Source organism: Euprymna scolopes, chromosome 25 (assembly GCF_053919585.1).
Source record: "Euprymna scolopes isolate OS-2025 chromosome 25, ASM5391958v1, whole genome shotgun sequence".
NCBI classification, from domain to species: Eukaryota; Metazoa; Mollusca; class Cephalopoda; order Sepiida; family Sepiolidae; genus Euprymna; species Euprymna scolopes.
In genome coordinates, this window is record NC_136506.1 from 95,341,905 (window position 1) to 95,368,973 (window position 27,069).

The following is a 27,069-nucleotide window of genomic DNA, read 5'->3' on the forward strand; positions in this document are numbered from 1 at the left end:
TGCATTTTATCGAGTTAATGCAGAAGGTTGCACACTGTGTATGGCCAAACTACCTGAGATGGCGAACGTGTTTAGCATCCAAAATTCCATAAATATATCAAGCTTCTGATATAGTATGCCTGAAAAGTTTTTTCTCTAGTTTGCTGTCACATATCGACTTGATCACAGTGTGGCCATTATGCCAAAGATGTTTATAAATCAGAAGTATTTGGGGCCCTATGTTTCACTGCCATGCAAGATGGCAGAGTGAACACAAGCTGGAAGCACCTTACTCCGAGTCCTGCACAATCTCACACTTCAAAAAGAACTAAATGTTTTTGAGATTCATATGAAATGGAAAATTATTGACATGATTAGTAAATTGAGAGAACGCAAATAATCAAGATCGTAAAAATGTTAAAAATGCTTAGTCCTTAAAAATACTCAGGATAGGCAGGTTAGACGTTAATCAACTGTGACGCGGGGGGGGTATACAGGCATAAAACATAAGGTCTCAGCTATACAAACATCCTCAACAATATAAAATATTTTGCTAACAAAAATTTTTATTGACCTTAATGGCCAAATATTTTTCCATGTAAATTTTGGTAATTTCTACAGATTTTTTATGATATAAATCTTTTTATCATCAAAGAAAACTTTTTCATTCAAATTTTATTAGTTTTTTCATTAAAATTTTATTAATTTTTTCATTAAAATTTTATTAGCTTTTTCAATTATAATTTTATTCGTTTTTTCATTCAAATTTTATTCGTTTTTTCATTCAAATTTTATTAATTTTTTCATTCAAATTTAATTAATTTTTTTTCAGTTTCAAAAACAAAAAGTACAAATCCATATAAGTATTTTTTAAAATGGTTCATTATTTTTTCCATTCATTGCCATAATTTTATCAATTAATTTTTTATAATGTAGCACTTTTTCATTAAAATTTTATTAGATTTTTTATTAAAATTTTATTAGATTTTTCATTAAAATTTTATTCGTTTTTTCATTAAAATTTTATTAGTTTTTCCTTCAAATTTTATTAGTTTTCTTAGTTTCTAAAAAATGCAGATTATCATTTTTTTTTTAAACAAATACAAATCTATATGATCATTTTTTAAAATGGCTCATTTATTTTACATTCATAAACATAATTTTATCAATTAAACTTTTTAAAATGTAAAACTTTTTCATACAAATGTTATTAGTTTTTGCAGATTAAAAACAATTTCATGTAAATATTGAAAGGTGACTCATTTTTTTTTTTTACATTTGTGACCAGAATTTAGCCAATTAAATTTTCTGCAATTTCTACACAAACTTTTTCATTCAAATTTTATTAGTTTTTGCAGATTAAAAATATCCTTAAAAGGGAAAAAAATATTTTTAAAAATGGCCGCCAGAATTACTATTTTTCGTTTCTTGTGTTTATTCTTTATTCTTTTCAGTGAACAATCGAAAAATTTATGACAGAATTTGGTGTGAGTCCAACATTTCTGAAGAATAACCGTAACTTATTCGCATGACTTCCAGTAGTTTCCATTGCTAGTTGTTCTTCCATCGACATATTTTCTCATCGCCTGAAAAATTAAAAACAAAATGTTTAACTCATCAATGTTTTGTATTATTTTTTAATGTCATAATTGTCAGTTGTCTCAAAGATGTTCTTATATATATATTCATACTGTAGCACTAAATGGATGGAAACTCTATCAAATTTTAGGTTTAATATTTTAATGTGTATTATTTGGACTACACTTCTCATCATGGATGTTATTTTCACAATGTTTTGGTTGATGTAACCTCCGATCTTTTTTAGGCGCATCTTGCCAAACGCTGGCTAATGGGACAAGAACAATCTACGCCTGTTGACTAAAAAAGGGGTCTCATACAATTTTCCAAGTTCGACAAGATACACACGAATATGGGTGGAGGTTACAGGACTTGGGGTTAGTTGTAGGGTTAAATGTTTTTTTGTTTTTTTTTATTATTGAAAAATCCGTTAATCTTAATTTGCAAAATGGGATTTCTTGAGTTACTCTAATTTTTGGTCAATTTGTATATTTTTATTTTGGTTTTTATTTTTCGAATCCTTTCAGATGACCCTCCATAATTTGTGCATTCTTTTTTGCACTACGTTTTCACCATGTTTCGACCAACTCATCCTCTGGCCTTCTTCAGGTGATTAACCACAACAGGATAGCAATGCTGAGTCTAGTAACTGTATCCACCAGTAATTACTGCCTTCCATAGTTGTCGTCTCACTACGTTTTGACCAACTAATCCTTTGGCCTGCTTGGATAGGATTGAAACCGCTGTCTTTAGACAATGCTCACCTATGAAAGTCAGGAATTACTGGGAATAGAATTACAACATTCAACATTCCTATCTCAAAGAAGGCCAGAGGATAAGTTGGCTGAAACGTAGTGAAACAACAACAAATATGAAGATGGGGATAACACACTGCAAAACAATGAATCCATCAGAATTTTGATATTACTCTAGTTATTTTTTATTCATAGAATATATATAACATATATAATAATACATCAAATTTAATTTGTAGATTTAATTCACTTCACTTTATATATTTGTATATTTTAACAGCAAATCATTATTCACGCACATCTGATTGAACACAACTGAGTTCTTCTTTTGTCCGATTTTGTTGGATATCTTTTCAACTCGCCGAGCGGTCTTTTTTTTATTTTGGCTGGCATGTTGTATATTGTGGCGCCCAAAAGTTGTTGTTCAGTCATATTCTTCTCAATCGCTTTCTATCGGTACATCCGATCGTCGTCAGGAGCGGTTGCTGTTGTTTTCTTTTTCTTATTTGAGACGTTGTGTATTTATAGTTATTTATTATCATTATTATTATTATTATTATTATTATTATTATTATTATTATTATTATTATTGGTTATAAAGATGGATGCAGGATGGGTAGGGGCGAATTATTTTTATTTTTAATTTTTATTTTCTTATTTTTTATTTTATTTATTTAGTTTATTTATTGTCAGTCGTTGAATACAGTTAGTATATTTGTCCCGGTATTAAATGAGATCCGGTTAATAAGGGGCTGTAGTTTTTTTAATTAGTATGACTTCTAGTAATTTTAGTCTTCGTGTGCAATTGTTAAGGTATCGAATTTTAGTATTTTTAGTTAAGATATTTCGAATGTCGGACGACTGTAGGTTTTTATCGTGAACTGTTCGGTCTCTCTCTCTCTCTCTCTCTCTCTCTCTCTCTCTCTATATATATATATATATATATATATATATATATATATATATATAGACATACATCTACATATATATATATATATATAGACATACATCTACATATATATATATATATATAGACATACATCTACATATATATATATATATATAGACATACATCTACATATATATATATATATATAGACATACATCTACATATATATATATATATATAGACATACATCTACATATATATATATATATACATATACATACATCTATCTATATATATATACATCTATATATATATATAGACATACACATATATATATATATATAGACATACATCTACATATATATATATATATACATATACATATACATACATCTATCTATCTATATATATATACATCTATATATATATATATATATATATATACATATACATATACATACATCTACCTATATATATATATACATCTATATATATATATGCATATACATACATCTATCTATATATATATATACATCTATATATATTTATATATATATTTATACATATTTATGTACATACATATGTGTATATATATATGTATATATTATTTATTAATTAATAATTACTACGTGCATAAAAGTAAGTCATATATATATATATATATATATATATATATATATATATATATATATATATATATATATATATGATTGAACTGAATAAGTAACTATTGAAACGTGTCCCATGTTCATCTGTCATACGTGTGCATGTACAGCGCCAATTCCAACCATTCATAAAAGACTTACAGTTATAAAGGCTTATTGATTTCTGTAAAGGCTGGGAAATAATTTCTTTGCTGAGGGCTGAAGCATGTTTTGCATAGTCAACGAGCATGAATGATATGAAAATAAAAAAGATGTTCCAAACACTTGGACACAATGTGTGAATTATTAATTTACTATCACTAACATCGTCATCTTTATTGTTTGTACTTCAACATTGCGACACCCGGGTTATTCGTCTACCTATCACCTGTTTGCTCGTTTACATGAAATTACACACACACACACACACACACACACACACACACACACACACACACACACACACACAACGACCCAGGTTTATCATGTACAAAATTAACTTTTTGTTGGTAACATCGGATGGAAATCACATCTGACGAGCTAATGAGAAGGGAAATTTCTATGAAAACATAAAATCATAGAATTGTCATCCCATTAACGAAACGACTGTAATGAAGAGATCCAAGAGGAAATAAACAAGAGTTATATAAAAGAAAAAAATGTAAGTCTTTAAATTTCAACAAAATTTCCTACTATATATATATATATATATATATATATATATATATATATTATATATTATTATTAAAAAATCTACAAAAAATCTGCATAAGTTTATAAGCGATAAAAATAACAGTATAATTATTTAGGACTTCGTAGTGTAACGGATACAGCACGTATAGACACTTTTATTGATAGTACACACATGAAACTCTAGTCCTCTTCGAAGTAATCTCCTCCGGCTGCAATGCACTTGTTGTAAAGTTCCAACAATTTCTGGAAGACCCAATGGAAGTCCCCTTGTATGAACGTGTCATTGACTCTCGTCACAGCCTCTTTCATCTCCTCAATTGTCTCATAACAACATCCTCTAAGGTTTTCCTTGAGCTTCGGGAATAACCAAAAGTCACAGGAAGCAAAATCTAGGAATGGTGAGGAACTGTCTTGATGCCCATCTTGGTCAAATAGTTTGTGACAATGATGAAGTTGTGAACTGGTGAATTCGTGCAAATCATCCGCATCTTCAGTTCCTTATGAATAATTGTATGTACAGTTCCCACACTGACATCAAACTGTGCACTTATTGTTGCTATAGACACACGATGATCCTTATTCATGAAATTCTTTATTTGGCCAATCAACTCTGGTGTTTCGACTTCCTTCCTCCTCTCACACCTCTCATCATCTCTTACAGACTCCCTGCCTTCCTGGAATCTCTTATACCACTCAAAATCTGATGCTCGATTCATACAAGATGGTCCAAAAGCAGTCTAAAGTATTCTAAAGTATTTCTGGTTGCCTTGTTTTTCCAAATTTAAAACAGCATTTTATCGCATATCGTTCTTCTAAAGTGTCCTCACGTGCAGATTGTATTCTTGAAATTCATCAGCTGTGACCATTAGGCTTTAGTAGTGTGTATTCCAATTCCTGCTGTAGCTGTTCATTTAAACCTGAAATCATAAAAATTGGTCAGTAATCTTATAAGATGTATAGCAATAGCATACTTAACTTTCAAGATCCTACGACAATTTTAAATGCCTGTACAAAAAAGTCTGCAAATTTATTGGAGGCACCTCGTATTTGTCTGACGCCGTAACTATACAGTTGCTTAATGTATTATTGTACTAACTTTTAATGCTCAGTCTAGTTTACCGTACTATTTCCGACTATTGAACAATCTTTCAATGCTCAATTCAGGCTATGGGGATAGTTTGATATCTATTCTGCTGTCATGTGTCTATATTCCCAGGCATTACCTCTTGATTTTCAGTCTAATATCTCTTCTGTTGTCATGATACTTTGAATTTTTCAAAAATAAGTGACAGTTTTGAGAATGGATCTTGGGCTTATTTTCGGCAGCCTCGTAACTCTCACTTCCCTCTTATTTTGTCTTATAGTCCTCTCATTCTATGAGTGACGTTTCTGACATAGGGGGAAGAATTACTGTTTTCTGGGTCGGAATCTATCCATCTAGCAGTCATCGTTGGTTAATTTTTGACTTTGAAGTATTATTAAGCTCCTTATATAAAGTGACTTTATGACTTTGCTGGAATGATTTCCATAAATGAAAAAGCGAAAAAAAAATGATGCTTTCCTCCCAGGCATTATCTTCTTTGGGAGGGTATGGATAGTGTAGTATTTGTTCTGTTCTTATTCTATAAGGCATTATCTCATTTTTAGTGTGTGTATGGGGGGTAGTGTACATTTGTTGTTGTTGTTGCTGTTATGATAGCATCCTACCAAGCATTGTCTTCTCCTTTAGAGGAGTAGTGTAACACCTGTTATGTTGTTATAAAACCATCCTCCTTTGTGGGCAGGTAGTGTAGTATATGTTTGTTTGTCATGATACCATCATCCCAGGAATCATCTTCGCCTTTTTTTTAGGGAGGGGGGTAGTGGCATACTAGTAAAATATGCAACGTATGATTGCATATTTTTTTGTTAATATATGCTAATGTAAAAGATGGAATGGAAAAAACGGACATACCAATGCAGTTCGATCTGGTGAGATTTTAATATTTTCTTGTTACGCTGAAGAATTCTTTAAAAAAAAATGAGCGACAGGTATGGCCACACCTGTAAAAGGCCAGGCAATCGTGCAACTTGTGTCATTTACTGAAGGTAATTGATACATCAGTTAAAAACAGAGGCGATATTCTCCTCTGAGATGAGTTTGATGTATTGATGCATCATACATAAGAACCACTTTTTTTTGTTTGTTTTTGTCCACTCCAAACAAGGCATGTTATCATTTGGACGTAAGGGACTACTGTACTATTATACATATTACCAGACCCAACACATTGTAGGCTCTGTCACAAGAAAAGAGAAGAAAGGAAAAACTTGACGAACTTTTTCTTTTTTTTACAAAAGCCTTTATATCCAGTGTTTCCAACAGCATATTTTTTCTAAATATTTAATTGATTCATTTCTCCTTCTCCGGCCATGTGTGACTTTTCATCCCTGCTGTGACGTCACCTATGCCTCGAGCAGGTGCTTCTCTGAACATGTATGTCCTTTTGTAACAACGTCCAAATCCAATACTTGCAACTCAAAATTGAATGATTCTCTGAAAAATCTGGCTTTTTATTTACCCAAAAATCATCTCATTTGCATATGAGGTGACACGGTTAAAAGAATCAGCAGCCATTTTCTTTCTTCATTTTTTTTTTTTGTCTTTGCCGGACTCTACAAGCTGCACAAAAACAGGTTTGTAATAATTTTTAATCACAATAGTCTAGTCAGTGTTAATTTTCCACCAAATATTTACCATTTTATTTTTTTTTTTAAATCATACTTTATGATTACCTTTTATTTGTGTTTTCATATGTCCGTTTTTTCCCTTTCATCTTCTGTATTTTGGTAATTTTATTACAACTGTTTTTTTTTTTTTCGTAGATGTTTATATGTATTTTATTTTACATTTTTAAAAATCGAATTCAGAATGAAGGCCTTATTTTTGATTTATTGCTTATAAAAGCATGTGAAACTGAGAGTTACCTCCCTTTTGTAAATAATCTCTGCTTTAATAAATTATTACATTTTCTTTACTGCTTTTTTATAATACATGTATTTTTTTTTTTTTTAAATAATATTGGCTGTACTTATTTATGTTGATTTGATCTGTATATGTCCAACCTGATGATACCTGATTTGTTTGTTTCTTAAGCAAGTCAAACTTCTGCATAGATCTAACAAAGATCCTGCTTCAGGAAACCTGCAAGATATTTGGTGCTTACCACCAACACCGAACAGGAAGGCACAGCAGTTGCATACAAAGTCAGGGAAGGTTTGGCTTTGTGATCCTGTGGCTGACATGTATTGGCTTCCCATCTGTAGAAACGATGGGAGAACGGCTGGTTTAAATTTGTTTCTGAATTTGGAAAATGATGATCGATAATTCATATTATTTGGATTATTCAACTACTGTTCTAATCTTGCTTGTCGTGTCATGTTCCAGTTGAGTAAGTTCAAATTCAGTTGTAAGCTACAAGTTTCTGTAACTTGAAGGCTCAATTCGCAGTGTGGGCAATACTCAAAAATACACTAAACGAATTGCGGAGGACTTCTACCCAATCATGGCAGACAGAACAAGAGCATGCTACCCTCATGGATTAAATAAAAAGGTTACATGCAAAATTCCATGCAGATTCAAGAGTTCAACAAGATACACCTGAAGAAAGTCGAAGGTTACATCTATCAAAAATAACATTCAAGATAAGAACAGTAATCCAAATAATCCAAACAATATCACTTCAATCTTGTGGAAAATATTCAATCTTGACAGTATGGGGGGGGGAGATGTGTGCAGAACAGGAGACTTTGTTGGTTTGGTCACATTGAAAAAATAGATAAGCGTTCCTATCTCAGATTTAGCAACAGTTCAAAAATGTATTATCGTTTTGTTTTCTTCCTTAGCTATATGTTTTCTGTCAGAATTTACATTCTAACAACATACATTTTTTGTCTTAGGTTAAATTCCTTATTTCTAAAATTATCTGTGTTAGCATTTCATTTTCATTGTCGCCCTAAAGAAAACAATACTGCAGCTTTATTCTAAAACTTTCATTGAAAAAATCAATCCAGGTAACTTTATTATGTAGCAAAGCCGACATCTATTCAATGTAGCCGCCTTCAACATCAATCACCGACACGATGCAGGTCCAGAACTAGGAGCATGCCTTTATGACAAGTGCCGGTGGGACCTCAGCGGATGGCGGCGATCAGGCTGGCTTTGGTGTTGTGAGAGGTCATGTTGGTGATGTTCTCGACGTATGACCAAACAAAGTAGTCCTGCGGGTTCAGGTTGAGGGAGGAGGGAGGGCTAGTGGAAGAAGGTCATAGCACACCGGTTCTCATTAGATCACTGAAATCATGCACGTGATCATTTGGGAATACCAGGCGCTGTATGTAGGAAGATATCGACACCTTGTTGCAAGAACTGCAAAAACCTAAGGTTATCATCTCCCCCTATGGGGATATATATGCGACTGGAGATTGCTTGGGAATTTGATATTCCTATGAAACTTCCTCCTTTGGAGGAAGCCAGTTGAACCTACTAGGGTTAGTGCCACTTTAGAGCATGACTATTGCGTTTAAAAACGGTTATCTTTATTTTGTTTGTTTGTACTATCTTGCCATATTACAGATAATCAGGGATATAGATGCATCCGTTGTCCGTTTGTGAATTTGATATTCCCTAGAAACTTCCTCCTTTAGAGGAAGCTGGTTCAATCTACCTAGAGTTAGTGCATTTTTAGGCTCCGGTGCATCACTTATTGCATTTGAAAGCAGTTATCTTTATTCTGTTTGTTTGTATTACGTCAGAAATTTCGTGATAATATATTTTTTCTTTTTGCATGATTTGTTTTCCAGACATTCCGACCGCAGACACATGGTTGATCTTGAGTGGGAACAATTCGTATTTCTTCAATCTCTCCGATTTAAACCCCGACAATTTGGTCAGCAGTTCCAATGAAACATTTAAATTTGTCTTCAAGAACGATCCATCTCAGAAAGAGGGTCTGCTATGGTATGCTACCAATCCAGACCGAACTGCTTTTATAATTTTGAAGGTAAGAACTTTTTTTTTTTTAATTTTTAACTGTGGTTTTAATCTCAAAATCAGTCAGAGATAATTATTTTTCTTTTGTATTATTTGGACTATTATTATACTCATTTTTTTTTTTTGGGGGGGGGGGTTCACAACACTTCGGCCGATGTAACCTTCGACCATCTTCAGGTGTATTCACACTGGATGTTATTGGTGAATAGTGAAAAATGTTTGGTTTTTGCTTTCCCAACGAACATAGTCGTTAGAAATTCAAAACGCAGTTCAAACATATTTATTTATTTGCGAACTATTATCTGCATCTTTTACGTTTGTTGTTTCATGACGTTTCGGCCAACTATTCCTCTGGCCTTCGTCAGATTGTTCACCACGGCGGGATAGGAATGCTGAATCTTTAACTGTATCTTCAGTAATTACTGCCTTCCATAGTTGTTGTTATCTCACCATATTTTGAACCAACTAATCCGCTGGCCAGCTTTGGGTAGGATTGAAACCGCTATCTTCAGACAATGTTCATCTGGAACTGTAGAGAGTCAACATCTCTATCCACTGCGCCATGGGCCCCGAAACAACAACTATAAAAAAAGATGAGGATAACAGTCCACAAATAAATAAATAAAATATACAAATTACTCATCTCAAAATAATTCCAATAATTAAATTAGCCGCCCAAACAATCGGTCGGAGGTTACGTCGGCTGAAACGTTGTGGAAAAAAACAACCAAGATGAGAACAATAGTCCAAATAATCCAAATAATACAAAAAATTATCTATTCTTATCTCAAAAAAAAATACCTTGATCTTTGCTCTTTTCATTTTTCGACCAAATCTACTTTTTTCTCTAGACTACATTGTATGCCATCTTCAATGTTGAGCATACAAATATGTCTTCGATTCTCGCCTCTACACCACACAATCTGTCTTCTCTCTGCTCAGTTTTCTCTCATTACCTCTCGACCATAATTTTACTTTTTCTCTCCCCAATCATACAGGGTGACCCAAAAACAAAAACAAAAGAGGCCATCTAAAACATATGCTGTGGAACGGAGAAAAAAAAGGAAAAAAGACCAAAGGCCGTAGTGTTTTGATGTGATGTTTTGAATATAATAAACTAGTTATGACCAAAGTTTCATTTCATTCGGACAAAACAGTAAGAAACGGAGCCTAATTAGAGCTGGGGCCCGTTTTTTATGGGTCACCCTGTACTATACTTCTTTCACCTCTCGACCATACTATACTTTTTCTTTTTTTAACTTCTCAACCATACTATCTGCTTTCTCATCATCGCTCCTCTCCAGCATACTATCTAACCCTAACCGGTCAATCCAAAAGTTCAGTTCCAAAAGTTAAGATCACAGAAGTGGACACGGTTTAACTAAAATATAGAACCGAGCGGATATCACTAAGCATGAAACGAAATGTGAAACCATATTTCAAAAATTTAGTTTAGTTTTAAAACTTCTTGTACTATCATAAAACAATAAGAAAAATAATAAACTTTTATTTTTTACATTTCTATATATATATTTTTTTTTAATTTTTTTGACTTCCATTTCATATTTAGCTAAACTGAGTTCAATTCCAGCGTTTCAACTTTAGGAACTGAATTTTTGGATTTAACTCCCTAACCATAGTATCTGTCTTTTTTTTGACACGTGTGTTAACACGAAACTATAAAAAAAAGAAAATGAGAATTTTTATTATTTACATGCATTAAAAAATTTGCAGTTTCGTAATTACATTTAAGGTAGCTACCATGTTTTATAATATACTAGCCTGGGTGCCCGGCGTTGCCTGGTGTTGCCCGGGTGTTTGTTGAGCAAAAAAAAAAAATATGGTAGTAGGAAGGCAGGCTCTAACCCATACCACGAAGGAGGGAAACAACGTGAAAAAAAAAAACGTGACGTCATTGTCATTGCATTGATCACCAAACCGGAAGTGGCAAAGGTTTAAATTAAATCTAGTCGATCAAAAAGAGGGGACGACTTTCGAAAATATCAACGAAAAAGCGACCCTTCTTTGTAGAAAAGTGCCCAGTTGAGGGTGAAGGAATTGATGTTTTTGGCCAATTTTTCGATATTTGTCATCCGAAGGGTCGAGCTTCAAAATGATACCGATCTCGTGAAAATTTGTTGTTTTTATCGAAAGTTTAAGCATACATACATACAAACATACATACATACATACATACAAACATACATACAAACACACATACACACATACATACATACACACATACATACATACATACATACATACATACACACACATACATACATACATTTAAACAGACAGGTGAAATTTATATTATTTATGGCAAAATTATGCGATAAAATTTGTGAAAGACATTCCATCTAAGAATTAAAAAATATTTATTACAGAAAACTTTATTTATAAAAATGTACAAAATATTTTATTTCCACATGAGTTTATGTTAAATATTAAAAACATATTTTTATAGAAATGTAAACTATGAAAGTTTAAATTATTTTCTGAAATTAAATATTAAAAAATATTTATAGAAATATATAAAAGTAAACATTTATTATTTTTTTAATTGTTTCATGATAAAATGAGAAGTGTTTCCATAGGGTTTCGTATTTCGTTTCATGCTTAATGACCTCCATTTCATATTTAGCAAAAACTGAGTCCACTACCAGCGTTTTAATTTTGGGAACTGAATTTTTGGATTTAACTCTCTAACAATAGTATCTTTCTTCTCCCCTCACCTCTTCACCATATTATCTTTCTTTATGTGGCCATATAATCAACCTTCTCCTTTCTCGGCTACACAATATTCTCCTTCTTCCTATCTCCTTCCTCCAACGTATACTATTTGCTTTCTACTCCCTTTTCTTGGCCATAATATTTATAATTTTGTTTTTTGTTTCGTTTTGTTTTTATATACAACGTGGATGCCTGAAAGTATTGCAAAGCAACAAAGAAACAAAAATTTGACACAAGTTTTATTTTTTTTTTTGAAAGAAAAGATTTTTATTACCGGTCCTTTCCACACCAAGCCTCCTGACCTGTATTTTTCAAGCCAGTGACAATATCGTCACATTCATGTTTTTCTCCTCGGGGTCAATTAACAGTTTTTTTGTTTCGTCTATAACCAGCTGCTATGTATTTAATCGTTCAACTGTATATAGTCGTCCGAAAATCTTTAAAAATTTAGATGATAAACAAGTCCTGCATCTGAGCAGATACTACACCCGGATCTTAGCCCGAAGATATTTCCGATGTTTTCTATTAAGGTTCTAGCTACAAGTATAAATAAAAAAAATAAAAATTATCAAACAAAACACTAGGAAATATTATTCCTAAAAAAATTTTTTTCATAAATATTTTTTATTTGTTTATTTTTTATACCTTTAACTTGAACTTAAATACGAAACCTTGGAAGTATGTAGCAAACCTTTTCCCAATATCAAGCATAGCGACTTTTACACTCGAAGAAGGTCAGAGATTACATCGAATAAAACCATGTGCAAATGAAACTCAAGATGAGAACAGTAGTCCGAAGAATCTAAATAATACGAACATATTTGCTTTTTTGTGTCTTTTTATCATCTAATTCATCACCCATTCTTTCAGCTCATCAGATGCATTGCTGAAACCTAAAACTTAACTATACATCATCCACAATGCTTCAAGCAAACTACAATATTCTTTTAATATAAAATATTTTACATCAGTGAAAAGTGAAAAGTTATTTACTGTTACCAGATCAGGCTGTCTGAAGTTATCGTCTTCGTTTCTTAAATAAACCAAATCTTGATTTTATAGTTTTTTTCGTTTCCAAAACTCAATCATGTTCTACAAAGCCCAACAATATTTCTCAACAAAACTACCAAACTAAACACCATAAATAAATATTTGAAGATATAAAGAACTTAAAGCGTAAAACTTTTTTTTGTCAAAATTACTGGATTAAATAATACAGAAAGGGTTGATATGCCGTAAAGCAGAATAACCAAACCAATCAGTGAAAAGTGTAGACCTTTAATGATTAAATATCTTCAGAAATTTTTCATTTATCTTTAATTTTTTTTTCTTTTAAAATTTAGGAAGGAAATATTTATTTCATAAGTGAAGATTCCAACGGCCGCAGAGAAAAGATTGCGATGAAAAAGCCGTCCAGTATTCGCTTTGATGATAGCACAGAGCATGAAGTGGAACTAAGGCGCGTAGGATCACAGGTGAGTATTTCTATTTCATCGTTATCATCTTAATCTTCTAATGCTCGATTCATGCAAGATGGTCCAAAAGCAGTCTGATGCATTCCATACGTTTCTTTGGCATTTTTCTTTTCAAGTGTAAAACAGAATTTTATTGCATATCGTTCTTCTAAAGTGTCCTCACATCCAAATTGCATTTTTAAAATTCAGCAGCTGTGACAATTAGGCTTTAGTAGGGTGTATTCCAATTCCTGCTGTAGCTATTCATTGGAGACTAAAATCATAAAAAAAGTTAATTCATAAGATGTATAGCAATAACATACTGAATTTTCAAGTCTACAACAATTTTAAATGTCTGTACAAAAAACGTCTGCAAACTTATTGAAGGAACTTTGTACTTGTTGACTAATTTGTTTGGAGTAACTCAATTTCCTCTGACTTTTGACTTCAAGGTCTCTACATTTTCTTATCCAAGTGTTGCTTCCCTCAGTGTGGTCAAACCAATGTAGTCAACTGCAGTGTGAAAATTAATTTGTGGAACAGTATACCTTTCGTATATATTAATCACATTGTGAACACAGGAATGCGATTTTATTATAATAGATTATTAGATATATAATTTTGTGACATGATAAGGGCTGTCCCCTTTTCATGTAAGTATAAAAATAGAGAGATTTAGTTAAAATGAAAATGAATAGACGAAATTCGAACCTCGTAATTTAGGTTTAGAAATAGATTACGAGAAAGAATTAGCGAATGGAATGTGAAAACAAACCATTGTTTAGCTTAGAGATAAAATAGTTTCAAGAAAAGAATGTGCATTGTCAATTCTGTTATGAAAATTCAATTGAAGAATGCAACTATAAGATAATTTAATAAACATGTTTTTAACATATTGGAAATATAGGTTACTGGGAATATGGGTTAAAATTCCTTTTGTAAACAAAGGAAAAAGTTTGGACACGCATTTCCAGAACACGTGAAAGGAGACACATTTTTAACATGTGTATGACGTCATGGAAAATGGGAAGTTCTCGATATAGTTAGAAACTTTAGAGAAACTGGGGGAGAAACTGGGAGAGAGTCTGAGGATGACAGACGACAGTCCAGACATGGGATTCGAACGTCTAGAAGCGAGACGGTCACTTTTGAAACTTAGAATGTGAAGCTTTGAATTCTTGATGATGAAAACCACGACCGAAATAAACCCATCATGTGTTTTTATAAACGTCGTCTTTGTGTTGTAATTCTACCAAAAGGTAAAGTGAAAATTGTCATTATATGTCTTATATATATCATGTGTTTTAAAATGTCTTTACATACACGTCTCGACATCTCATATCTACAATGTGAACACTAAGACTGTCTGAACACTGTTTCCTCACTCTAAGAGCTTCTATTACACTTCTTAAGTATGAACATTTTATAAATATGAATCTCTTCATAACACGAACAATCTCTCTTACAACATCTTTCTCTCTCTCTCTAAGACACAACAACAAACTCTTAATAAGACACTCAACATAACTTTTAATAAGACTCTCTCTAAGACACTAAGACACTTTTATTTCTTTTTTTGTTTGTTTGTTTTTGCTTTCTCATAACGAGATTAAAAATTTGCGGCAAATCCTGTTGCCTTTATCAGCATATTATGAAAACCAATGGAGAAATGGCGTTATTTTAAAAAAAAAAAAAAGAAAAAAAGTGCAACGATGACATCATAATTGTTTACAAATTGGTTTCTTTTTACGGAATGTTCTTTTTTTCTTTCTCTCTCCCTGTGTGAAATGTGTTCGTCTCTCCTCCAGAATTTTTGAAAATACATTTTATAATACCTGTCTCGCTTCAGTTTAATTCCGCCAAAGTTCTGAAATCCAGAGGTGCCCTTCCTATGAGACACATACATATTTGAATATTTCATTGAAGTTCATCTTTACATCTCGAACACTTAGTAAAGAATTGAGAACATAGTTTTTCTCCCCCCCCCCAATTGAGGGCCCTGTCGGTGGAGCATTAGAATACGCCGACTGTCCCCCTGCAGAAGGTAAAAGTCCCTCAATGGGGGTCCTGCATATGACCTTAAACTATATCCAATGGTGAGGCCCCAGCTTGTGGGCTTTGGGGAGTGTGGAGCCACCCTTTAATTACCATTGCTCCCAGGTTCACTCTGACCCAGAGTGGTAGTACCTGTTAGGGTCCCAACTATGGATTAAATAGAAACCGACTTGAAAACAACAAATATATTCTATTAAAAAAATTTTTCTTCAAAATCTTTGGATTCAGCATTAAATAACCCGAAAAGGGTTGATATGCCGTAAAACAAAAACAACAACCAACAACAATCCCCCCAATTGACCATTTAAATATGCTATAATATACCTTTCTTGGGGTCTCTTGGTCTTATTGGATCCCAGAACAAGAATTCATCTAGTCTGGTGGAGTATCCAGCTTCGTGCTGTTACTTGAGGTAACATCACTTGGAGAAGGTGCACCATTCCTCGGAAAAGCTAATGTGGGTTAGCCATAGTGAGGAGAACTTATATAGGCTGTGAATACTAAGTAATTTTGAATATTTAGTCAGGGTTTAATTGTAGGGCAAAGCATCCTAATGCCAGATTGTCCTGACAAACCCCCGTACAGAGAGACCTTAGAAACTCAACAATATTGTCTAGTAGGCATTCATGTTCTCTCCATGAATACAATAACATCTTACAACAGAAGTATTCGTGGACAAATATTTTAAAATGTTATAAATTATTATTTTTTTCATTTTTTTTTTTTATTAATTTATTTTTTTAATCTTTTGGAACGAGGCTTCATAATTTGTGTATTTATTCCTTTTGTGGACTGTTATCCTCATCTTTATAGTTGTTGTTTCATCACGTTTCGGCCAACTCATCCTCTGGTCCCATGATGCAGTGGACAGAGGCGTTGACTCCCTACGGTTCCAGGTAAGCATTGTCTGAAGATAACGGTTTCAATCCTATCCAAAGCAGGACAGAGGATTAGTTGGCCAAAACGCTGTGCGACAACAATAACTATGGAAGGCAGTAATTACTAGGGATACAGTTGCAAGACTCAGCATTCCTATCCTGAAGAAGGCCAGAGGGTGAAACAACAACTATGAGGATGAGGATAACAGTCCACAAAAAGAATGAATACCCTCATTATAAAATGTATTTTAAAACTCACATCGACGAAAACAATCCGAGCAACAAGAAGAAAAGAACAAAAGCATAAAACCGTTTAAACAATTCTTGCACGTGTTTTTATAATAAAGACCTCCATTGTATAATTTGAGAGGTGAATGACTTGCACTATAATTATTTTTTTTTTCAATACATTAAAACAAAAGAGAGGAATGGGCTGAGCGGAGGTGAAAGAGGAATCGGGGAAGAAGGATGTGGAAAGATGGGGAAGGAGGGAAGACAGAAAGATAGAGCGGTATGGGTTTTAATATAAAGATGTTACACACATTTTTAACCTGTTCTGTTTTGTTTTTATGGCCCCAGACAACGCCGGGGTAGCCCTGCTATGACACTACACACACACACAAACACACACACACACACACACACACTATTTAATAGTTTCAGTTTTAGAGTGAGAGGTGTTGGACTAAGTGGATGTACATAAACAACACGAACTGGGACAAATACATTGACGTCATTACCAAGGCTGCTGCAAAGAAGATGGACTCTCTCTACCATGCTAGAAGATTATTCACACCTGAAAGTATCCTGTATATCTACAAAGCTACGATTCACCCATGCATGGAGTATTGTTGCCACATCTGGGCTGGTGCATCTGTCACTAGCCTCTCGCTCCTAGATAGGGTTAAAAAAGAGTCACCAACCTAATAGGTTCCACATTGTCAGCCAAACTACAACCTACGTCCCATCACCGAAATGTGGCATCCCTGTGCCTGTTTTTACAATTATTTCAATGGAAAGTGCTCGAACGAACTCTAAGCACTAGTACCCCTTTGATGTAAATACCCTTGACAAACCCGACAGGCAGCAAAATCACACACCTTCCTTACAGATCCCTAGATGTCGTAAAACCTTCTACTCAAATAGGTTCTTCCCTCAAACTGCTAGACTTTGGAATTCCCTCCCGGGTCCCTGCTTCCTAACATGCAGAATTCAAGTGTAATGTGAACAAACATCTCACTGCCCAACTCCCTACATAGTATTCCTGCAAATTTGGTCTCAAATAGTAATCCCTTACGACTTAGTGGCACTGTGAAACGTTTGGGATGAAAAACACAGTGTGTGTGTGTGTGTGTATATATATATATATATATATATATATATATATATATATATATATATATATATATATATATATATATATATACGAAGAAAACGTGCCTCTCTGCTTCCATGAGGCAAACTGAGAAAAAGAAAGCTTGTATCTTTTAGAAATTAGGTTAACACACACACACGCACACACACATATATATTAATATTTATTACGACACTATATATACATATTTCAAGGTCGTACCATTGGTTTCATTACGCCGAATCAACCATAAGAGGTTGGAAAAAGTCAGCGTAAATTCATCAGCGAAACGCTTTTTTTTTCTCTCTATTTGTTCACTTTGCATTGTTTTCATTTTTTTCATTGTCGCTGATGAATTTACGCCGACTTTTTCCAACCTCTTATGGTTGATTCGGCGTAAAATATTAATGTCTATACCAACCAAATAACAAAGCTTGATACAACAGTACGAAGTCGAGCTTAATACCATAGGCATGAATAAAAACCGTAAACCGGAAGTTTACATATAAAGATTTATTTTTCGACAGATTACCTCCAATAGAGAAAGGCAATAAAAATATGCTTATTCCGCTTTTAAGAATGTATGATCCTTTTCTTCAGAGAAAAGAAACTAGTTAGCAAATCCTAAAGATTTGCTGGTTTTAGCATTTTCTGAAACTAACATTTTATAATGGTGGTTATAGAATGTAAGATAATGTCTGTAAAAAATAATGTTTGCACAGAATAATGTTTATGAATAGTAAGTAAAAGATAATGTTTGTGTAAAGTGTGTCCAGGGGAATAAAGAAAGAGGGAGGCGGTGGGGAATGACAAAAAGAAAAAAAATACAACCGGATTGGGTAATCCAAAATGTGAAGTATTCTTTATAAATATCATGGAGCAAAGGAAGTGCAGAACTGTTTACAGAGGTTTAAAACAGTTAACAAAATATGATGTTGAAAATTTGAATGAAATTTAGTCCTGTGTGGTCGCGATGAAGACTGTGGGTGGATGGGATTAAATTCGTCAAGTGAATGAAATTTGGATAAACGTGAGGTATCACGACCAAACTACATACGAAGAAAACGTGTCTCTGTCCACCCAAGAGGCGAAGTGAGAAAAAGAAAGCTTGTGTCTTTCAGAAATTAGGTTAACACCAACAGTCAAGGTTTTTTGCCAGAGTTTTCTTTTTCTTAAGAAACGATAAATTAAATTCGGAGTAAGCGTCTTTTAATTTGAAAAAAAAAAATGTTTACTCATTTTCTTGATTATATTATTTTATGATAACATAAAAAAGCGTGTGTAATTTTTGATAACATTCATGGGTTCAAATGACTATGTAATCCCTAAAGAATGAATCTTTTTTTTTATTTTGTATATAATTTTTCCGGTGTTACACTGATGAAGAAATACCAACTTTTTAGAGGTTTGTTGCATATTTTTCAAGTTTTAGCTGAACATGAAAACACAAGAAACTATAAAAAAAAATGCTCTTTATATAATAGATGAAAGAGAGAGAATTTGAAACTAATGACAATTGATAGATAAAACATAAACTCCTTTGTGAACGTAAAAATAGCTATTATTCAGCAACATGCAATATGGTTTCCGGTCTGATAAGTGGTTATCTCCCTTGTAAAAATAAACATACCATAATGTTAACATTTTTATCTTTTTCTTTCTTTCTTTCCCTTCTCAGATTTATTGGACTGTCGATGGCATCTACCGAAAACAATTCCGTGTGCCACGTAACATGGTATTCCTTGACCACCGAGATCACGTATACGTTGGCGGTACTGCCGACAACACTGCGTGGACACAGGGGGAAGTTAATAAGAACTTCAAAGGTATCATACATAATGTAAGTAAAAAAGAACTTTTGACGAAATTATTTTCCTTTTTCACATTCGTAATAAAAAATATATAAAATATGTGAATAAAAAGTTGTTTTTTTTTTAATTATATTAGTCCTTGATTTGATTGTTTTAGCCACTGTTGAACCCCTGATGAGATTATTATTATCATCGAAACGTAGATTAATTTGCGTAGGTTTTTTTTTTCAAATGTTTATATAATTTCATTTTATAAAAGCTCTGCATATGTATTTAGCACTTTTGAAAAAATATTGTTTACCACCTTTTGAACTTATCTAATATATATATATATATATATATATATATATATATATATATATATATACACTAGCAAAAGTACTCGTCGTTGACTGGGTTCAAAAACAGCCTACAGAAAATGGACTCTGATTTATGAAAGTATGATAGGTTATGAAAAGGAAGGGTTGTAAAGAGATAGCTTCGAATTTGGGGGTATCAAAACCAAAGCAAAATATGATGAAAGTAAAAATAAAATAGATAAACCCCATAATTTATTATACTGTACCTGTTCACACTGAAACACTTATCACAATATTCTATGGATCTATATTAAAAAACCTTGTTAAACTTTGTGACATATTTCCATTCTATGGAGGTCAGGCACGAACGAACACCCCATAATTTTATTATACGATATTTCTTCAAACTGAAACAATTATACTTACGCAGATAGATATGAAAAGTCTTTATTAAAGTTTGTGCCTATTTCCATTCTATGGAGGCCAGGCGCGAACGCAGAACCCACAATTTTATTATACCATCCCTATTTAAGTTAAAACATACTTATCAAAGTATTCTTATGTACATCTATATCAAAAACACTTGTAAACTTTTTTTTTTAATTTTAATTTTTTTATTTTCATACTTTGTGGACCAGGTGCGAACGCAGACCCCACAATTTTAATGAACCACCATTCTGCAGAATCAAACATACCCATTCCTGTGTCTCGATACATCTTCTATCATTATATGTGATCAGTTTTTTAAAATAGTCAACCATGTAGGAGCCTATTCGTGACCACACACACACACACACACACACACACACACACACACACACACACACACACACACACACACACTCGCGCGCGCATTCAGTTTTATATTATATATATATATAGTCTTATGTATATATATATATATATATATATATATATATATATAATTTTCAGAATGTGAGAGATTAGAGATTATATAATTATTTCCACAACCAAACAACATCGCAGCTCACAAGAGCCATGACAGCTAACAAATCGGAAATCCAAGACTCGAGTTGGCCCTCATTTGGCTCATCAGTTAGATATATCCTAACTTGGGTTTTCAATTTCTGAGTTCGGAGATGTCTAACTGATGAGTCCAAATGAGTGAGAAACTCGAGTCTTGGACTTTCGGTTTGTTGGCTGTCATGGCTCTTGTGAGCTGCTGTATTGTTTTACTGTGGAAATATATAATTCTATTCAATTTAGCTAAACAAAATTATAATAAATCACAACAATAAATTGACTGTTTCAGTCTTAAAAGATATCATCAAGTGACAATAAACCATATTTTTAACCTGGAATATATATATATATATATATTAGAGAGAGAGAGAGAGAGAGAGAGAGAGAGAGAGAGAGAGAGAGAGAGAGAGAGAGAGAGGGGGGGAATATAAATATTTATCGATCAGTCTTATCTAGATAAAAACGCTCAATATTCGAGATACAGTATCAATATATGAATGAAGTCAAAATTATGCAAATTATGACTTACAAAATTTATTATTCAGAAAGTTCGAAGCTTGCAGCTTTGAATTTTTTGTGCTAACCAGCAATATTATAGCAAGTCTATAAAAATCATTTTGATGTCTTCTCCTAAATAAAAAGGCCAAATTTTTGAAACTCCATGGAATAAGGAAATAATTCGCTTTATCTTGTATTCTTTGATTTACGAACGATAAATGTGTCTTCAAAGATGATTGCCGTCTCAAGATTTATGTACTGTATTAAACATCATCTCATGTGTCTTCAGGTGATTTTGAAGGCCTGCAGTTGACTTACAGGGACGATGACAGACATGACACGCCACACATACATACATACATATATACATACATACATATATACATACATACATACATACATACATCTCTCCTTCATATAATAAATAATTATTTTTTTTGTATCTAATATTTTATTGAATAATGAAATGTGTTACGATTTATAAAATGTTAATTCTTATTATTTTCTTCCTTGCAGGCTGAGTACATTACCATACAATCTCGCCTGGGCCTCACTAGAAAATCAACATCAACTGGCGTCAATCCACCAGTAACCTCAAGACCCGTGACCGTCCCCCCGAAACCTGACACTTTCTCACCAATCACATTCACAACATCGGAAAGTTATCTCCGGACACACTCCTGGGACATCCGAAGCCGAGGTGGCGAAATTAACTTCAAATTTTTAACAAACGACCCGCACGGTCTACTTCTTTTTAATGGAGATCGTAAATACTTTATTGCCGTCGAGCTATTCGATGGGGACCTGTATCTCGTGTACAATTTTGGCAGTCGTACAAACCGAGTAAAGTTTTCGGACGAAGTGGTAATTGATGGCCAGCCGCACGATGTTCGAATAAAAATTGACCCCTTGCACACGTTTCTTGACCTTCAGATCGACAGTTTCCGGAAGAGAGTTGACCTCTCCAAGGACGACAATTTCGATAATGTATTCCCCGGAGATCTACATGTCGGTTGGGTAGGTCCTAGTATCGCAAGGCGTCTACCTTGGGCCCTTTTCTCCTCCAAAGGTTTCCGCGGCTGTTTGCTAGAATTTGAGGTATGTATTTGTTTTCTGTTGCAATATTTTTTTTTAATGTATACTAGGGTTTGATTAAAGAAAGTTGAAAGGTTCTACTTATAGACACTGGCGATAGGAGATGACCAATCAAATGGATCCAAGTTTAGCTCGCAACCAATCAAAAACTGGAATTGCTCCATAAAAATATTGAATTTTTTAGCATTTCTGCACATAACTTTTTCGTGTTCACACGAGAAAGATTTTTGCTCTTTGCTTGCAAAATTTTAAATAGAATACGAAACAGCTACCTGCTGAAACCTTTTCATCTCCAAGACTTGTACAGAATAGCTACCCATCAGAAACTCTTCTAAAATTAAACTTTCAATTCAAAATGTATTGTTTTTTATTTTATATTATGTTTTTATTGCTATCCTTTAGCTTTGTGGAAGGAAGTGCAACATCACAATGACTTCAGCAAGTAGTACACTCAAGGAAGCAGGAAATAGGAAGGGAATTCCAAAGTCTAGCAGTCCGAGGAAAGAAACCCGCCATAGTTTGGGATTAACGCATTAATATTTAACTGGCTTTGCAAACTCACTTTTTCCTGATTCAAGCAATCCAATCCGTGGCTCAACGGGTGATCGAACGGGCCATTTTTTCTAGAATAGTTTATTAACAGATGAAAGTAATAAAGAAAGGCAAAAATAAATAAATTGGGAAGTTAATTATAAACAGAAAGGAATATCAGGACTTGTAATAATATTATTGAACCCATAGCTGGAGAGAGAAAGAGAGAGAGAGTGAGAGACAGACAGAGAGAGAGACAGAGACAGACAGACAGAGAACGAGGGAGAAAGAGACTAGTTCGGAATTTTGTCTTTTTATTTTTTTATAATATTTATGTAAACTCCGTCATAGATTGGGATTAACGCATAAGAAAAAAAAATTTTTTCACTGACTTTAAAAACTTACTTTTTTATTATTCAATCAATCTAACCTGACTGTATTGTTTAACGGGGGGGGGGAGACTAGTTTTTTTATTTTTTTTATCCTTTTAATATTCGTGTGAACCCTGCCATAATTTGGGATTAACGCATAAACATTTAACTGGCTTTGCAAACTCACTTATTTTTTTATTCAAGCAATCCAACCCGAGGCTCAACGAGTGATCGAACGGGTCATTCTTTTCAAGAATAGTTTATTAACAGACGAAGGTAACAAACAAAGGAAAGAATAAATACATTGGGAATTCATTATAACAGAAGGGAATATCACTACTATTAATAATATTATTCAACCCATAGCTGGAGAAAAGAGAGAGAGAGAGAGAGAGAGAGAGAGAGAGAGAGAGAGATAATATTTGAACATTGTCCTTTTATCTTTTAAATGTAATTGGCTTTAGAAACACCTTTTATTCTGATTAAAAATCAATCCATCCTGAACTTAATGGTTGACTCAACGGAACACATTTTGTTATTCCATCATTTCAGTAAACTCTAAAAAAAAATCTTTTGTTTTCAGGTGAATCAAAGACGAGATACCCTTCAGACTGACAGCGGTTCCAACTACGGAATCACCGAAGAATGCCAGGCGATACGGCACCAATGTGACGTGAACACGTGTAAAAATGGAATGTGCCGAGATTATTGGAATCGATACATTTGTGATTGTTCGAACACTCCGTACACCGGACCCAACTGTGACGAAGGTAAGAAGGTTTTTTTTTTGTTTTTTTTAGGCTTTCGAATTTTTTAGATTGATAATTTAGACCACTGTTCTTCTCTTCAGCATTATTCTCACAGCATATATATATATATATATATATATATATATATATATATATATATATATATATATATACAAAAATAACTTTTATAAAGTTTTTCGAAGACTAATGTCATAATACAATTAGAAAATATATGTTGCCCGACTCTCTCTTTGACACGGTAAGTTTGGGAAAAGGAGTTAAAAATTTTTAAAAATATACAAAATACTGTTAAAAACCCACCGGATATATGTCAGCCTATGTCACGATAACATATATTGAGCGAGTTTCTAACAGTATTTTATCTAGTTTTTTATATTTACCTCCTTTTCCCAAACTTACCGTGTCAAAGAGAGGATCGGGCGCCATTTTTAATTTTCCAATACATCGGTAAACACTGTATGTTTTTCAAGCTGAATAAACATGTTACATTAAATAAAAACACTAAAAACATATTCAGTTAGGTAGAAAAGTAACTTATCTTGCCTTTGATAACATTTGTTATATATTTGTTTTTTTGACAACTTTTTCGAATCTATGTGTATAGTAATACAAACCCCAACATTTATACAACGCGTAAAATGTCGTTCAAGAAGGTCGAGAGTGATCAAGTGATTATAATAACGCGATCTGCACTAAGTGACCGATATTTTTCATTTCAACGTAAAGTGCTCAACAATAAGAAGCCATATATATCATTTTTATTGGAATTCATAATTCATCATCATTATTATTTATTATTCACTTTATTGGAATTCATTATTCGTCATTCGGTACAGACCCGACCAATGAAGATCAGATAATAAATAAACGTGGATTTATAAGACCAAAAAATCCAACCTTGATCGCCCTTTGGAGCCCGTAGCGCAGTGGATAGAGACGTTGAATCTCTACAGTTCAAGGTGTTAATTGTCTGAAGATAGCGGTTTCAATCCTACCCAAAGCCGGCCAAATTTACTCAATCCTATCCAAAGCTTTGGGCAAAAACGTGGTGAGACGACAACAACTATGGATGGCAGTAATTGCTGAGAATGCAGTTAGGAGATTCAGAGTTCCTATACCGTCGCGGTTACCACCTGACGAAGGCCAGAGGAATAGTTGGCCGAAACGTCGTGAAACAGCAACCAAGAAAGATGAAGATGATAGTCCACAATAAATAAATTAATAAAATAAGAAGCCACTTCTTAAAGAGGCAGACATAATTATTACTGTAGTTAAGATATGCGGGAGAATGAGAAATAAAGGTATTTTCTTAAAACCTGAAACAGGATTTGAAATTCTTTCCTATTCTCCGTCTCTTTTGCGATTGAGTCTACATCGTGTTGGGTTCCATGTTTCTACATATTAACGTGTATGTAAACGTGTGTAACGTTACATATTTATTTGTATGCGAATAAATACACACTTGCCTTTATTATACAGTGGGGGATTTCTATATTTCTTGACCAGGAAAAGGTCCAACCGTAACTGTTTTTTTTTTTAATCTCCGCAGAGGCTCCTATTGCTGTCATTGATGGCCAAAGATATGCATACTATGTGTATGAAGAGACGCAGGCGAGTCACGTTGACGACATATCGTTGCGATTCCAGACTCCGCTTAAGAACGCTACATTATTTCACACGACTGCCAAGGATTCTACGGATACCCTGGACGTCAGTTTGGTAAATGGAGAAATCGTTTTGATCATCACGGCCAATGGAATTACAAAAGTAAGGCATCTTTTTTTCTTTTTCTTTTTTTTTTAACCATTTTGAGTTTATTTTTCGATAAATGATGGTGTTTTTTTTTGTTTTCTTTTCTTTAAACCATTTTGTTGTTTCTTTCGATAAATAATGTTTCTTTCTTTTTTTTAACCATTTTGTTATTTCTTTCGATAAATAATGTTTTTTTTAACCATTTTGTTATTTCTTTCGATAAATAATGTTTTTTTTAACCATTTTGTTGTTTCTTTCGATAAATGATGTTTTTCTTTTTTTTTTAACCATTTTGTTGTTTCTTTCGATAAATAATGTTTTTTTTTTTTTGTTTTTTTACCATTTTGGTGTTTCTTTCGATAAATAATGTTTTTTTTTTCTTTTTAATTTTATTATATGAGATTTGATAATTCATATTAGTTGGATTCTTGTTTCTGTCGGACTTGGGAATTTGGACGGAATTTCAAACGGAACCCTTTATTTACTTCATGGGGGTAGTATGCTCGTTGCATCAGGCATGACTGGATAGAGCTCCTAAGTTATTCGCACTTGTATTTTTTGGTCGTCTATACTATCTGCAAGGAACCATGGCGCAGTGGTTAGAGTAATTGGAAAAAAAAACAATCGTAAAAGTGCTACTCTCCTGAAGGTTGAAGGTTCAATTCTCAGTGTAAAACTGAACTTCAACAATTTTCACTCACCTAAAAATTGAAGATTAAATAGAAAAACTTCTGGCATTACTAATCAATCGAGGAAAGAGTCTATCAGGCATGCATATGCAATATGATAGTGTATGGAAGTGAAATATGGCCAGGCAGGGTTGAGTTCATACGTTGCGTGGAGAGAGATGATATGAGAATGATATGATGGATATGTGAAAAAAAAAAACTCTTTGTTTTTTCTTTTTACCATTT

At 33.2% G+C, this 27,069-nt stretch overlaps 1 protein-coding gene across 6 annotated transcripts in view; it reads left to right on the top strand.

The window, feature by feature from the left end:
• The window catches only part of LOC145247526 (uncharacterized), a 225,468-nt gene that overhangs the window by 162,612 nt on the left and 35,787 nt on the right, over positions 1 to 27,069 (top strand). For 3 of the 6 annotated variants that reach the window (XM_080109349.1, XM_080109353.1, XM_080109351.1), the window contains 7 exons: positions 1,434 to 1,466; positions 9,381 to 9,580; positions 13,647 to 13,778; positions 19,723 to 19,884; positions 22,153 to 22,734; positions 24,217 to 24,403; positions 25,953 to 26,170. In XM_080109349.1, the coding sequence (XP_079965475.1) occupies positions 1,434 to 1,466; positions 9,381 to 9,580; positions 13,647 to 13,778; positions 19,723 to 19,884; positions 22,153 to 22,734; positions 24,217 to 24,403; positions 25,953 to 26,170 (1,514 nt within the window). The remainder of the gene's footprint in view (positions 1 to 1,433; positions 1,467 to 9,380; positions 9,581 to 13,646; positions 13,779 to 19,722; positions 19,885 to 22,152; positions 22,735 to 24,216; positions 24,404 to 25,952; positions 26,171 to 27,069) is intronic. The other 3 variants (XM_080109350.1, XM_080109352.1, XM_080109354.1) reach the window with 1 other exon arrangement.